A 14,870-nucleotide genomic window follows, 5' to 3' on the forward strand; every position below is an offset into this window, starting at 1 on the left:
ATTACTGTGATTTTTTATATCTTCATTTTATTACATTGTTTTCTCTAGCCAACCAGTTATTTCACCTGTTGGCACAAAAAAGACCAATCCGTTTGCATGAGGCAGGTCATTGGCTACAAACAGACCTATCCTAGCAGGTACATTTAACCTTCTGCTATTTTCGAAACATTAGGTTACCATGCGGAAATATGTTGTATTTGGCACGTCTGAGATTGATGATTTGGGTTTTGTTTCCAATAAATTGTTCAATGCATCAATCATTCAGATAAAATAAGCTCTTTTTTATTATTGCAAAACTGTTTTTCTCAAAAAGAAACTAGGCCTATTGCATTATAAAAATCCCATCAATTGATATCATACCAATAAATCGTTATTTGAGTACTATTTTCCCAGTAGTTCGTGGAACGCGAAAATGTAAGGAAATCAAGGAGCCAAATGAACGTATCGTTTCAAACCACGCAATTCGGTTCACAAACGTTAACCAAAAGGGCCGTTTAAAAGGAGCCGTTCGTTCGCGGACGACCAATCACTAGTAGGGTAGCCAGATCACTGCGTTATTATACACCACAGACCCGGAATTTCAGGGTGCAAAAGAACCATAATGAAGTGAGTCGACTGGTGTATTGTGAACGTTGGTAAATTTGATCTGACAGATTTGCAGCTGTCAGACAATGACAGCGCGGGTTCACCATTCAGGTAAATTACGTCTTATTGTATTTTAGTCTTCATGTTTATATATGTCTGGAATGAAATCATCATAGCTAGATGACATAACTTGATCGTATTTATTTTCCTACGCTCTAGTAGTGCATTTATTTTTCCTTTTTTCTTCCCCATTTATTTCCTACAATAAGCCAGCCGGACTCTTATGGACAGAAAGGCACTGTAAACGCTACCCTTGCGTGAACTTGTCATGAGAACTGTTCGCAGACACCGACCTACTACGGGCACCGAGCTGCTACTGGGACGCTGCAACCGACTTCGGATGTCACGAGTCCGGGTGCTTCTCTTATGTCTATGCGGGATGCTGGCAATGGCTCTGACACTTGGTTTTTCTTTCTCGAGTAATGATACAAGCGATGATGATAACGGTATGAACGATATTATACAATTTCGTGTCCCCGACCTAATGAGGGACAAGGTAGGTGGTGGATACTGTTGCTTATTATATACAATATAGCATCTGTTTTCTAATATTGAACGAAAGGAGTTGCATATTTTTAGGGGTTACAGTCTTGGTACAGCCTGCATAATCCACAGCCAGCAATAAAACTGCTTGTTCAGCTGTATATGTAGCTATAGCATCTACTAAATACTTATTGATACACTTCGCATATGGTAGAAATGGAACCTCAGAGCCTTGATTGACATGTTTTTCTCCTTCATTCTCTGACCTGTTGTCCTCCCTTTCTGCAGTTGACCCATTATCCACGTAGGTCCACTGTGGCACAGATTAAGCGTCTGGTGAGCCAGGTAAATTCAGGGAGGCTGTGGTACGCTCTCCTGAGGCCTATCCTGGTTGAGAGACTGCCAGGGACCAGGGGCAGCCGAAGAGTGCGTGAGGTTAGGAACTCTACTGGTTAAACAGGGTGGAACATCGCTAATTCCAGTGGAATTGTTGTCTTCATCTTTTCCGTACGTGTTATTGTAACAATGTGGTTTTTTTTCTTCTGTGACCCTCACAGCACATCTACAGCCATCTAGAGTTCCTGTCGGCAGGTTGGTCGTTGGAGATCGACTCCTTTAAATCTCCTACCCCTAAGGGACTTATCACCTTCTCCAACCTGCTAGCCGTACTGGACCCCTCAGCCCCACGCCGTCTGCTGCTGGCCTGCCACTACGACTCCAAGGCCATGCCTCCAGCTTCCAAAACTCCAGATGGGCCTCTCAGAAGGTTCCTAGGGGCCAGTGATGCAGCAGTCCCCTGTGCCATGATACTGGAGCTGGTCACTGCTCTGGACGTCCATCTGAAAGTGCTAAAACAACAAGTAAAGGCTGTGTCTGCGTGTAGGGCAAAACCAAGTTTAGAGGGCAAGGATGACTTGGCAGATCCCTTTAAGTTCCTTGTTGCACAGGGAATTTTAATGTCAAACTGGCGGAAAGCATTTAGGAAAACTATCTGAAGTGTTTGTATCTATCAAGAGATGTCAGACTATTAATACATCTGGAGTCTGCTCACATGAATTAGTTATACATCAATATCCAACTGAAAGTGGGCAGACATTGATGTGTCATGGCCCAGAGATCATTAACACTCTTCCATCATTTCCATGTTAGTAGTAGAAGCAATACATTTTAAATGATATTGTAAGTTTGTCACATATTTTTTTTACTTATATTGTTTTTGCTAAGCAGAAATCTCAGGTGACATTGCAATTGGTTTTCTTCGATGGTAATGAGGCATTTGAGCAGCAGAGCCCCTCTGACTCTCTGTACGGCTCACGTTACCTTGCCGACCAAATGTCCCACACACCTCACCCCCCTGGAGCCCAACATACTACCCTGTTACATGCTTTGGTGAGGCTTGGTACATTTTTCTTTTACACTGGGATGATCTCAGTTACCCACTCCTTGCGTTCTCTCTCCTTGTCCCCATCTCAAAACCCATTGGATAAGCCAGCCCCATTCATCTGACCTATCCTCTAACCACTTTTGAGAAGGAGACAAGGACAGCGTACACTGGAAATATGCAGTTCAGATCTTTCAATTATTCTTTTGCCTAGCCTAGTATGTATGTTTTGTTTTGCTTAGCTGAGATTTTCTGTATTTTAATTGGCTTACTTGTGTTTGTGTCTCTTGTTGGCAGGACCTGTTTGTTCTGTTGGATCTGATTGGTGCTCCTGACCCTATGTTTGTCAACCACTTTGACGAAACTATGCGCTGGTTTGATGAGTTAATTTATGCAGGTAAGGTAATGTTATTCCTTATACTGTATTAAAAACAAACATTTCCTGTATTGCCAGGTAAATTGTTTAATTATTATCACAAGCTGACTGCTTACTGTAATCATATTGTAATGTACTGTTGATCGTGGAGGTAATGAGGAAGATGTACCCTAGAATGACAAAACCACCTAAGGAACACTGCAAGGTGATTACAGACTCATGCTAATTCAGACCAGACTCCAGTGCTGATCTGACTGCTTTCATCCAGGGACAGTAATAAGACACCTGGAATGAACCGTTGTTCCTCTCTCCAGTTTTCTGCCTTCTCTTTGCTTGGCTCTACTCCTTTCCCCTCCCCCTCTTTATCATTGATCCTGACCGTGGCCTGCGGTGGCGGGCATGTCTGTCTCCTAGAGAGGAGGCTCCATAAGCTGGGTCTGCTGTCCTCCCACCCCAGAGAGGTGACCTATTTCAGGAAGGACATTACCCTGGGCCCTGTAGAAGATGATCATGTGCCCTTCCTCCAGCAGGGTGAGAGCACACATGGATGGATGTTTCAGGGTGTAGGCACCTCGAATGCCTACACAGCTGATTAGACTCTCCTTACAGAATTACCATACTAAAACAACAGAGAGCAGTAACCTCCCACTGAACCGAAAAAGGACATGTTTGACTGGTTATCTGCCAATTATCATGCAGGTTGGTTATCACACAATTTGATAGACAGCACATGATTTAAATGTGCACTAGTAGTTCCACAACTTGGTGGTCAGTGTAGCCGTTCCCAAAAAGTCATTCCTTACACAGTATCAAACACAAACATTGCCTGTATTGCCAGGTTTAGTGAATTATTATCACAAGCTGATTGCTTACTGTAATCATATTGGGGTACACGTATTGTAGTGAACTGTTAATAGTGGAGGTAAGGAATGGCACTAGATTGACAGAACAATCCAGGGAGCAAAGTGAAGTAGATGACTGACTCATGCTGCTACAGAGGAAGGAGCAGCAGCTGCTGCACCGGAGATCAATGCGCATTCTCAGAGCCTTCATGATCTATAGCACAGGTGTCAAACTCATTCCATGGGGGGCTGAGTGTCTGCAGGTTTTTGCCTCAACCTTGTGCTTGATTGATTCATTACATTCACAATAGTTAGGCACAACTCTTACCTGGTTGTCTATGTGTTTTTTGGCTCAAATTGAAAGGAAAACCCCCAAACCACCAGGCGCTAGGTCCTTAGTGGAATGCATTTAAATCTGGAGAAGAGATGAGAAATGCTGGATTCACATCTACTCCATAGAATTGAGTCCCCTGTTCCTACTCTACAGTCTCCACTCTGGTGGATCCCTGCTCTCTGCCTGGTCTTAATTGTCTTCTTCCTCATCATTCACACCCCTTTTTGCCTGCAGGTGTTCCAGTACTGCACATGATCACTACGCCCTTCCCCTCCTTCATGCACACTCTGGAGGATACAGCAGAACACATCCATTCTCAAACTATAGAGAACCTCACCAAGGTGCTAGTGGTTTTCTTTGCTGAATACTTAGGACTTTGACTGTCATTTTCTCCCATTTTTATTAAGTATTACAGATTGTATGCCTCTTTCTCCCAACCTCCTACCTATACCACTAGCCACTATCCCACTTAGATTTAATCACGTCATTAATTAGTACCACATCTGACATGTGAGTAAATAATCAGACACTTTTATCCAGAGCAACTTACAGTAGTGTTTTTATACATTTTCATGCATACTTTTTTGTTACTGGTCCTCTGTGGGAAACAAACCCTACAAACCCTGACGCTGCAAACTCCATGCTCCACCAGCTGAGCTACATGGGACTCACATCACCAAGTCTTAATACACCCAGTTTCTCCACATCACCTACAGAACCTCATTCTGTACCCATGTAGTTGTATTTTTTTCTTGATCTGGAGCCACGTTGAATACCATAAATACTATAACGGTTGAAATTTGGAATGTTATCATAGAGGCCTTTTACATAACCCATCCCTCGCATTCCCATAATCCATGTGGGACTTGGATTTATGCAAAAACCGAATGTTATATTTGATAATGTGCCTTTTTTAAAGATGTTCAGTAAATGAGGTTGTGAGCTTGAGTAGTACATTGTTTGCCAATGAAGGAAGGCAGATCATGTGGAAAAATAATTGGTTCAAAGGTGATATTCAACCGCTATTGCACATATTTGTTCTCCAAAAAGTTACTTATTGTGTATGTTCAGCACAGGCAGTCCAGCAATAATATAGCAATACATGTATGCTTTGCCAAGTGCTAGATTATGTGGAAAATAGTTGTGCATGTAGCTAATGCATCTGATATGATGTACCATTTCTGATATTAAATAGATCAAATAGTTATAACTCTGGTTGTTGAAATACACGGTATGACTTTGTAGAAATACAGATATCTTAAAGCAATACTAGATTTCTTTCAATGCATATTATTACTTATACACTAAATGAGTCATGCACTACTGACAGGCACCAGAGCTTCCATCCAAGTTATCTGATGTCCAATGCAAAAGATTGATTGAGGCTAACCTCATGTTGTATTGCACATGTACACATCACCCTCACACTTTTTAAAAATAATTGTACTGTATGAAATGGATGTGAAAACAATGGTTGCTCTCACAAAATTATATAAATGATATTTTCTGAAATAAATATTCTAAACTTTGCTTTACGTTGTTTCATTTCATATGTGAGAAATGTTTTAATTCTGCACCCCTGAAAAATAACATCAACCTGAGCTGACAGCATGATGAGACTTCCAAGCCAATAGAGGGCAGTGTAACACCGAAAGCAGCAGAAAATTAGACATTGGCTTTCATAATAGAAACATCAGGGGCCGTATTTACTGCTTCTTGCAACGGAAACCATTCACCGGGAAAAAGAAGAGACAGAGCTTAGCATTTCCTAAAAAACTAGATTTTGTTTTGCAACAAAATCGACGGATTGAATACACCAGTTATAAAGGTCATGCCCTTGTTAGCTACTAGCTGGTGCTAATAAGTATATTAATCAGTCGGTTTAAGTGGTTAAAACATTATAAATGAAAGTTTCAGAGTTCATTTTACTGTCACAGGCATGGGAAGCAATTTCTAAGGTGACCCTGATTAAGGTAGGTTTGCTGTCTGGCTGGATGGATAGCGTTATTTAATAGCTGCTGTACAGTATCACTAGGTTGAGGTTACAGTACACTAGTCAGGAGCAGCCATGGAAAGTCAAAGTCAACTAACGTTAGTGAATGTAACTATATGTTGTTGTCATTTAAGTAATATGTTACCGAATGTTGTATATACATTGTTTGAAGTAAATACGTTTTCTAAAATCGTTTACTGTGGACGTCGCATTTCCAAACTTCTGTGTAGGTCAGCCTGAAAGCTAGTTTGTTTGCTGGATGCGGAATTCTTGTAGGGGAAATACTTATCTTCATTCTGCAGAGTATATTAAATGGAATAAACATACCGAGAATCTGTGCCAATTCCACAAAACATATATTTATTTTACATGTTCTGTAATTATCAGTATGAATCTTTTTTAAATGTTTTGTAAATACCTTTAAGGAAAAAAGTTATTGTAGGTCCCTTGCAATAACAAAATAAGCAGCTAATTTAGAAAATCACTGTTATTGCAGCCAGTCAGTAAAGCTATGTCAGACAATTAGCGAGGAGACTGAGAGAAACAAGACAAAGCAGCAGCAGCAGCAGCAGCAACAACCCAGGACGCCCCCCAAAAGTGTATCTTTTCCACATAGACTCATCCAACATGTTTTCAGCATTTTCATAAAACCATCCAAATTGCTCTAGAATGTACAAAACAAATGGAATGCTGTCAAGAAAGAAATTATTCCAACCTTTTATAGACTTGATTTTGTACAATTTATAATTGCGATCAGACAGAGCACGCACGAGCATGTGGGTTGACCGCGATTCGGCGCGTGCTACGCGAACGTTGAATCTCCAATTTGCCGTGCGCGTCTGGTACTCTAAAAGTTTGTACAGGGTTGGCAGGTCTTGGTATAAGACACGAGGAGTGGTGTATGGGCCGTATACCAGGCTACGAGCTGTTGTTATGGACAATGCTTTTCTGAATGCCTGGACACAGTGCTTACCCAATGGATTTTGGCAGTATATCATAACCCTCCAGAAGCTTAATTTATTGCATGTAATAGGTTAAGTAATTGTAAATATATTCCAAATGTTTCCAAATAGTATTTAAAATACCAATATGGGTTCTTTGTGCCTTAGAATATATTTTGCAAGTGCACACTATTCTTAAATACATTCTATAGTGCTTTTTTGATGGTGGTGGAAAACACTGTCTTGGACATCCAGAATCTCCTAAAAATGTTAATTGAGTTCATATCTGATGACAGAAATAGCTACTGTGTATTGTCAAGTTGAACAGTTTTTGTGTTATAAAGCGCTTGGTAAATTTGTTCCAACAATCACCCCTCTTTCAAAGACTCATCACCGAGATGTCTTCTCACCATTGTGTCCAAAATAATGGGAAACTAGGCCTGCCTAGAATTTTTAAATATATTACCCTAAGTAAACATGATGTGATTTTAATTCCACACATTTGAGGAAGCACCTGTTTTCAGTGTACTTTGTACCCCTTATTTACACAAGTATTTACTTTATTTCAGTAGTTTGCTGAATGTTCAGCAACACATGCCATAAGAGAAGCTTTTAACCACTAAACAATATGATGTCTTTCTCCTGTAGGTTTAGGAGACACTTCATCTACACTCTGATGTTGGGACAGTAGTCAACAGTTAAGACTGCTTCTTTCTCTATCCTGGTCAGTTGTCCTCCCTGTGTTGCTGGTACCGTGTGTTTCAAACCATGGCCCGGCACAGTAAGTTACAGAAACAGGTGTTGTCTCTGTACCGGCAGTTCCTAAGGGCTGGCCAGACCAAGCCAGGCTTTCTACCCAGGATCCGGGATGAGTTCCGTCAGAACTCCAACATCAAGAAGACTGATGTCATGCACATAGAATACCTTTACCGGCGTGGACAGAGACAGCTAGACCAGCTGAAAGATGTTAACACAAAGCAGCTAGGAACTTTTTCAAAACCACAGGCAGAGAGCTGACCAAAACCACTACCTGAACAACCTGTGCTGTATCTGCCTCTAGGAATGTGGATAATAAACTGACACGTTATGGAATAACGTCATTCCAAAAGCATTCATTCATTCATGCCACTGAGTTAATTGTTTTAAGCAATGGGTATGTATCTGAACTGCAGCACTTTATTCCGTCAGAAAGGTTGACACCACTGATGATGATTAACTTTGGCCATTGAGGTGGGATTTTGCAGATCAGTTGCTCTAGTGGTCAATGTTGTTAAAATATTTTCAACTGTTAAGTGTTTTGGATCAATGATAAATAAATCAGTATTTGTAGTGAATTTGACTATGGCTTTAAAGGTCTGATTTTTTGGGGGGGCCAATCTCAAACCATTAATCTAAAACAAGCTTCTCATCCCTGCCAACATGAAAGCCCTCCATTGTCATGTGTTGTTGATGAATCTTCAAGGATGACCCATCACATTCTCAAATGTGATTTGAATGATGAAAATAATGTTCAACTTCTAAATACCATAAGCATGAAGTATAAGAAATACAGGATATAAACCTCAATTACTGTTAAACAAATGTTGGTTGTATTTCATCTTTTAACTGCTGTTAATGCAGTGCCTTATGGAATTTTACTTTGCTCCTGGAAATAATTTCACTGTCAGCTTTGTGACACCAAATTGCCAAGGCTCATGTGACTAGCTGCCGAAGTACAACCGTAACGCACCAAGTTAATTTTTAATGATGGATATATGTGCCTAATTGTTGTCCTTAGCACCAATAGTCCTTGCCCCAAAATGTCAAATTAATTTCTTTCTTTGGACTAAGTATTTGTATCTACACACTAGATGGCGGTAATTTCCGGACGAAATCGTAGCACAGGACGAAATAGTGATGTAAACAGGAAGTGGAGACAGTGAGTTCCTTCTAGACCTGTGAAAGGGTTGAAATTCAATTGTTGGCATTTTATGTACATTTTAATCTGATGATTACATATTTTCGGCATTTTTCTTATGTTAGTTAGCTAACGTTTTATTGTATATTAAATCTGAAAATGTCGAAATCAACGAGCCCAGATCAAATGTCGAATCCGCAGTTATTTCAACAGGTCAGTATTCTGTATATTTTTTTATTGATTACGGGTAAGCGCTGTTGTTTACGGTGCTATATGGCGTTTAATTTACAACCGAATAGGTTTAAGCCAGGACTCGAGCTAACTCAATGTTGTTTTGACCAAAGACAAACTTGTAGACTTTTGCTATATGTTTAGTCTCCACAAAAAGCTTGTCTATCTAATGTTGGCTAACCTACTTTATTATAACGTGCTTGTAAGTCCATATGTATACTTTCCCCCAAAGTGGTACTATAGACACCCTGCAAAATGTTTAAGTCATAATTATTGTGTTCTGTGAGCCTTGAATGTTTTTTTAAATGCAAACGTAATGCCATAACTCTAAAATCGTCCACATACGTAATTGGTTGGGGCTTGATAGATTTTCATTGACCACTAGAGACCATAACTTCATGGTCAAAGGTATGTGGACACCCCTTCAAATTCGTGAATTTGGCCTTTTCAGTCACACCTGCAGCTGACAGGTAAAAATCGAGCACACAGTCAAGCATCTTCATAGACAAACACTGGCAGTAGAATAGTCCATACTGACGAGCTCAGTGACGTTCAACTTCATAGGATGCCACCTTTCCAACAACTCAGTACATCAAGTTTCTGTGCTTCAATATGGGTTTGGCAGATGCTTCAACCTCATATTAGTGGCCATGATTTGGATATAGGTGTTGGTCTAGCAGGTGTCCACGTACATTTGGCCATGTAGTGTATATCCATTGACCTGAAAAGTGTCTTATCCAATTTGAAGGTGTTTGAGTCAGTTGTTTAAAAACCATAGGGGCTGCCATTTGGCTAAAGACTGAATTAAGGACTATGCTTTTAAAATGTTAGTTGTGGTTGATCTAACATCTGCTATGTTTCTAACCTTTACTCTCTTTTCCTAGTTGGCTCTTTTAGGCTGGCTTCGTTCAGACAGTGAAAAGGACAAGGACATTCTAACAGCCCTCACCGGTATTCAGGTAGCACAAGAGCTCATGAACCGTCTCACAGGTCAAAGAGAGATTGATGCTTTTAAGGTACATTTGTGAAGTCTATTATCAGTTCATAGGAGCAGTCTGTTTACTTCACAATGTTGACATGACATTTTATAATTGTTTAATTAATTCCCTGTCAAATTCAGTGTAGTGTTAATGTATTTTGTGTCTAGGTACAGTGGTTGAGTTGTTTGCTTTACCTCTATCCCCACAGAGAGAATGTATCCAGCGCATTGCAGACTTTGTGCAGAAGAATCCACGTGCCTCACAGGATCAAATCAATGCAGAGGTTAAGAAACATGTCTTGCTTTTTGCTGCCCGAGTGCAGGCCCTTGACTCTGTCCCTCTTCTCTGAGTCCCATACTGCTCTCTGACTGACCTTTGTATTTTAATGGACATTCTGCCAATGTTCCAAACATTGCAGCCTAAAAAAAATATATACATTCCATAGCCTTATCTGAAACAGATATCATTATTGTCATTCTGTTGTATGTTGTCTTTTTCGATTGTCATATTGCCTTATTGTTCTGTAATAATTATTAAAAGAGACTGTTCTGATGCTTTTTTGGAAAGTTACTGAACACATGCTTCTGCCAAAGGAGAGAGTGGGCTGTAATTCATGGACAGTGCCATCTTTAATTCTGTGCTTAAGGATGTCAGTGTGGTAAGAGATATATGAACAGTTGTAGATGTTATGGATTTAAGTAGCTCCATTTTGGAATGCAAGATGATGATACTGAACATAGGCTCTATAAAAGTCTTTCCTAAACACAAGGGGATTTTTTTAGATGTAAAGGCAGGAGTCACCGTTTCAAGCATGTTCCCTTTCTTCTGCACCTGGTCACTTCATTCCCCCCAGTACCCTCTAGTGCCCTCCGCCCACATCCAAGATTAAAGGCAGACAAACACAAAAGAGCAGGCAGGAAGAACAAAGCTACCCCCACACAACAGAGAGGATGCACAACTTGTACCTAAGACAATTAGTACATAAACCAAGGAGAAAATAATCTTATAAATTATTGTTAAATTAGTTAGTGAGCAGTGAACAAACTCATAAGACCTCTGAAGTTTTTTTGTTGACCTCATTGCACATGCAATCAGATGTTACAGGGATACATGTTATGCAAACCTTATCTAAACAGAGCTGAAATGATGAATCTAACATTACTGTATTTAAATCAGTTTACAGTTCCAGATGCAGTGTTTTGATCATTTATTTGCATATTAATAATATATTGAATACTATCAGTCTCACTGCTTAGTGAGATATTATTAGAATGAATGTTGATTACAGCTTGGAGGACCAGAATAAAAGCTCCTAAAATCAAGAACTGATTACACCAATCACAGTAGGCTTGCACACATGGGCTTGATCCTCTGATCTCCCCCTGCCCGTCTCACACACACACTTAACATATATTTAGGTGTGTGATGGCAACGTTTACGAATCAGATTGCTTTTCAGTAGTCTCCACGCCTTCCCATCTCCTTGGTCACTGATCATAAGATGCACGACAAAGCACACTCAGAAGAGGCTGACTACTAGCTTAAAACGGGATCAAGACACACCAAGATGGACAATTCTTTTTTAATGATCTGTGGAGTTTTCGGATTAATTGAGACTATTGTCATGTGTTTTGGCTATTGTCGTGTTTTGATTTTCAGGCAAAGTCAATAACCTGTTACTCATTATGGTTTTATTTCAATATATACTTAAAAAAAAAAAAGGTTTATTTTTAAATCCTACTGGCGAGTGAATTACCCAGCGGTACCAGTGTCTTGTGAATTCCAGAGTCATGAACATTGGAAATGCAGTCAGGAATCCTCTTTTATCGGCTGCCACATGAGACAGAGCTCTGGATGGACCAACCTTTAAAGTTCCCTGGCCTCTGGGTCCAGCTGTGTGTAGGTTGTCTTTGTGGTCACCCATTTTGTTTAGTAAGTTCTCCTGAGCTTGTGTGTGAACGTGTGTGTTTGTGTGTTAGTTTGGTTTGTCTTACGTGCATTGAGCGCTGTCAGTGGTAAGGCAGTCATTGCATGTTCGTGCGGTGGTGTATCTTTGCCGGGCCAACTGCAGTCATGGCTCGTAAACGGGGTGGTGGCTGCTGCCCCCGTCCGCCCCTCAACGAGGACAACGCACGCTTCTGCCTGCTGGCAGGTCTCATTCTGCTTTACCTGCTGTGCGGAGCGGCTGTGTTCTCGGCGCTGGAGCGTCCCAGTGAGCTCCGTGCCCGTCTCCTCTGGGACCAGCAGCTGGCTAACTTCACCCAGAACCACCGGGTGAGCCTGGGAGCCCTTCACGCGCTGCTGAGACAGTATGAAGAGGCCAACGGGGCGGGCATCAGAGTGGATGCTCTTAGGCCCCGCTGGGACTTCTCAGGAGCCTTTTACTTTGTCGGCACGGTGGTGTCCACCATTGGTGAGTCGGACAGCTGCTTTTTTCAGGGGTTGGAGGGAAAGCACTTTAGAGGAAGAAGTCCTGTCATGTGGATTACTAGTTCTTATTGTGTTTTACTGATACCGGACCATGTAAAAACACTTTGAAATATAAATGAAAACACGACAAATAATACATATTCAATTTTATTTCATTAGAAAAACCTTCCTTTTCTACTACTAAACATATTTCTATGCATTGAAGGGACTACTGGGGGTTAACGAAGTGTCTTATTTCACTGCTGAAAGGTGTAGTGTAGAATTATAGAGACAAGTTGTTTACACTGGATTGATTAGTAGAAACAATCTATTTAATTGATGATACATTCTAGAAAAACACTGCTTACTAAGATATAAGGACCTTGAGCTTTGTCTCCATCAGCTGTTACAGGGAGAAGGATCTAGAAATAAATAATCACACCATTTACCCTGGTTGACTTATGGGGGACCTGAATTGTATATAAATCCTGGATGACCAGCAGGGGGTGTTGTATTGAAGCCATATTGGCATGTTTGTTGAAAAACATTTCAGCTATAGAAATGCGTTAATTAATCTCAGCATTAGTTTTCACCACATTTATTGTATTACCTACACATTAATAAATACTTTACAATTATATCATCTGAGCTAAAAGTAAAAACAACAACATCTACTCCAAAGGGGCAGTGTGGAGTTTCTACATCAATAGCTGTTGACGTATAAAAATACTGATATAACTTATAAATGCCCTAGGTACATAGTTGAACTGTTTGTAAATATCAGCTTGTTTTACTCCACTGTTTGTTAACAAGGAAAACAATATAAAGCCTCAAAACTTGGGTCAACCCATCATTTTGATATCAGTACTCGCATCCATATCTCTATCTATACATTTTTGACCAACCTTCAGCTTTTTATTGAAAAATTGACTTCTTCTCTGTGTACTCTTTCATACCAGGTTTTGGTATGACCACCCCTGCTACCATCCCTGGGAAGACATTTCTGATCTTCTACGGCCTTATTGGCTGTGCCGCCACCATCCTCTTCTTCAACCTCTTCCTGGAGAGGATCATTACCATGTTGGCCTACATCATGCGCTGGTGCCACGAGCGGAGAATGAGGCTCTCAGGGGTGGGGTCTGGGCCTGAGGAGCCCCGCGGTGAGGAGGACAGCTTGGAGGGCTGGAAGCCCTCTGTCTACTACGTGATGCTCATTTTGGGGGTAGCTTCCGTGCTGATCGCCTGCAGTGCCTCCTTTCTGTACTGCTCCATGGAGGACTGGAGCTACGTAGACTCTCTGTACTTCTGCTTTGTGGCCTTCAGCACCATTGGGTTCGGAGACCTGGTGAGCAGCCAGAGGGAGCACTATGAGGCCCAGGATGCCTATCGCCTAGGCAACTGCCTCTTTATCCTCATGGGCGTGTGCTGCATCTACTCGCTCTTCAACGTCATCTCCATCGTCATCAAGCAAACCCTCAACTGGATCCTGGCTCGCCTGGCTTGCACAGGCCAGCGCTGTCCCTGCTCGTGGCCGAAACGGGGGCTCCGCGGACGAGCCTGCTGCCCTTGTCTCCCCAACAAACGCTGCGGCACCAGGCCCCCGCCTGCACGGCACCGGCAGAAACGCTTCAAACACAACAGTGTGCGGCCCACCCCATCCCACGCCCCCGCGGGCGGACACCGCTACACGGACGCCTCGGTGGAGACGGTTTGTGACAGTGAGACGGACGCTGGGGCTGGTGTTGATAGGGTTGCTGGGGGCAGGCGTCTCTCCGGGGAGATGATCTCCGTGAACGACTTCACAGCGTCCAATAAGGTGTCTCTGGCGCTTCTGCAGAAGCAGCTGTGTGAGACAGCCCACCAGGGCCCCCGACAGAGCCAGGTTCCTCGCCACAATGGTTTCTCTGGCGGGGTAGGTGCATTCGCCATCATGAACAACCGACTGCAGGAGACCAGCGTGGACCGATAGTCACTCCGAGCAGACCTTTCTTTTCCGCGGGTTAGTGTGGATGCTGGATTGTCTTCTGTTAAGTCTACAATAACTAGGGACGTTTCATCCTCAGAATTATTGTTTCTAGATCAAACAGAACTGAAACAGAACGACTGGATGGTACCGCTGGCCATGCATATTTGCAAATGTACATACTGTATATTCATATATCAAACGAATAGGTTTTTCATGTAAATCATGTTTATGCTACTTAGGTCTCTAATTTTAGAAAGTATTATAGCCCACAGCAGAACTATGCTCTGTCTGACAGCTTTCTGAGAATTCCAGATATTCATTACTCTCAGTGATGTCCTACTAAGACTGTGCTTGAAAGTTCTGTCTTGGTTCTATATGGCGATGTGGTGGACA

The 14,870-nt window shown here is 41.7% G+C and overlaps 4 protein-coding genes across 7 annotated transcripts; all 4 read left to right on the forward strand.

Annotated features, from left to right (window-relative positions):
• Positions 1 to 574: 574 nt before the first annotated feature.
• Positions 575 to 5,591, forward strand: qpctlb (glutaminyl-peptide cyclotransferase-like b). 4 transcript variants are annotated; one of them, XM_010898838.3, is made up of 8 exons: positions 575 to 696; positions 855 to 1,141; positions 1,417 to 1,563; positions 1,686 to 1,988; positions 2,356 to 2,517; positions 2,807 to 2,906; positions 3,300 to 3,416; positions 4,296 to 5,591. In XM_010898838.3, the coding sequence occupies exons 2-8, from the start codon at positions 914 to 916 to the stop codon at positions 4,439 to 4,441; spliced, it is 1,203 nt and encodes a 400-aa protein (XP_010897140.1). In that variant the 5' UTR covers positions 575 to 696; positions 855 to 913; the 3' UTR covers positions 4,442 to 5,591. The 4 variants fall into 4 exon arrangements, with proteins under 4 accessions (XP_010897140.1, XP_019903506.1, XP_019903505.1 ...); XM_020047947.2 differs by having other exon boundaries at positions 855 to 1,091; XM_020047946.2 differs by having other exon boundaries at positions 859 to 1,141.
• A 139-nt stretch (positions 5,592 to 5,730) lies between these two features.
• Positions 5,731 to 8,334, forward strand: sdhaf1 (succinate dehydrogenase complex assembly factor 1). Its single transcript, XM_010898839.4, has 2 exons — positions 5,731 to 6,034; positions 7,644 to 8,334. The coding sequence occupies exon 2, from the start codon at positions 7,764 to 7,766 to the stop codon at positions 8,010 to 8,012; it is 249 nt and encodes an 82-aa protein (XP_010897141.1). The 5' UTR covers positions 5,731 to 6,034; positions 7,644 to 7,763; the 3' UTR covers positions 8,013 to 8,334.
• A 541-nt stretch (positions 8,335 to 8,875) lies between these two features.
• LOC105026982 lies at positions 8,876 to 10,657 on the forward strand. The gene is made up of 3 exons (XM_010898840.4): positions 8,876 to 9,105; positions 10,008 to 10,139; positions 10,312 to 10,657. Exons 1-3 carry the CDS (start codon positions 9,052 to 9,054, stop codon positions 10,450 to 10,452), a joined length of 327 nt encoding a protein of 108 aa, XP_010897142.2. The 5' UTR covers positions 8,876 to 9,051; the 3' UTR covers positions 10,453 to 10,657.
• Positions 10,658 to 12,175: 1,518 nt separating this feature from the next.
• LOC105026994 (potassium channel subfamily K member 13) lies at positions 12,176 to 14,704 on the forward strand. The gene is made up of 3 exons (XM_034293472.1): positions 12,176 to 12,515; positions 13,471 to 14,038; positions 14,108 to 14,704. Exons 1-3 carry the CDS (start codon positions 12,176 to 12,178, stop codon positions 14,478 to 14,480), a joined length of 1,281 nt encoding a protein of 426 aa, XP_034149363.1. The 3' UTR covers positions 14,481 to 14,704.
• The last annotated feature ends 166 nt before the right edge of the window (positions 14,705 to 14,870 follow it).

The sequence above is a fragment of the Esox lucius genome, chromosome 7 (assembly GCF_011004845.1).
Source record: "Esox lucius isolate fEsoLuc1 chromosome 7, fEsoLuc1.pri, whole genome shotgun sequence".
In the NCBI taxonomy this organism is placed as follows: domain Eukaryota; kingdom Metazoa; phylum Chordata; class Actinopteri; order Esociformes; family Esocidae; genus Esox; species Esox lucius.

Excerpts from the sequence above, each read along its gene's own strand:
- qpctlb (XM_010898838.3), top strand. The coding sequence starts at position 914 with ATGAGAACTGTTCGCAGACACCGACCTACTACGGGCACCGAGCTGCTA. Across the intron at positions 1,564-1,685 it reads GCAGCCGAAGAGTGCGTGAG|CACATCTACAGCCATCTAGA; the intron begins GTTAGGAACTCT and ends TGACCCTCACAG. Across the intron at positions 1,989-2,355 it reads TGAAAGTGCTAAAACAACAA|AAATCTCAGGTGACATTGCA; the intron begins GTAAAGGCTGTG and ends TTTGCTAAGCAG.
- sdhaf1 (XM_010898839.4), top strand. The coding sequence starts at position 7,764 with ATGGCCCGGCACAGTAAGTTACAGAAACAGGTGTTGTCTCTGTACCGG.
- LOC105026982 (XM_010898840.4), top strand. The coding sequence starts at position 9,052 with ATGTCGAAATCAACGAGCCCAGATCAAATGTCGAATCCGCAGTTATTT. Across the intron at positions 9,106-10,007 it reads ATCCGCAGTTATTTCAACAG|TTGGCTCTTTTAGGCTGGCT; the intron begins GTCAGTATTCTG and ends CTCTTTTCCTAG. Across the intron at positions 10,140-10,311 it reads GAGAGATTGATGCTTTTAAG|AGAGAATGTATCCAGCGCAT; the intron begins GTACATTTGTGA and ends CTATCCCCACAG.
- LOC105026994 (XM_034293472.1), top strand. The coding sequence starts at position 12,176 with ATGGCTCGTAAACGGGGTGGTGGCTGCTGCCCCCGTCCGCCCCTCAAC. Across the intron at positions 12,516-13,470 it reads CACGGTGGTGTCCACCATTG|GTTTTGGTATGACCACCCCT; the intron begins GTGAGTCGGACA and ends CTTTCATACCAG. Across the intron at positions 14,039-14,107 it reads GGCCAGCGCTGTCCCTGCTC|GCCCCCGCCTGCACGGCACC; the intron begins GTGGCCGAAACG and ends CTGCGGCACCAG.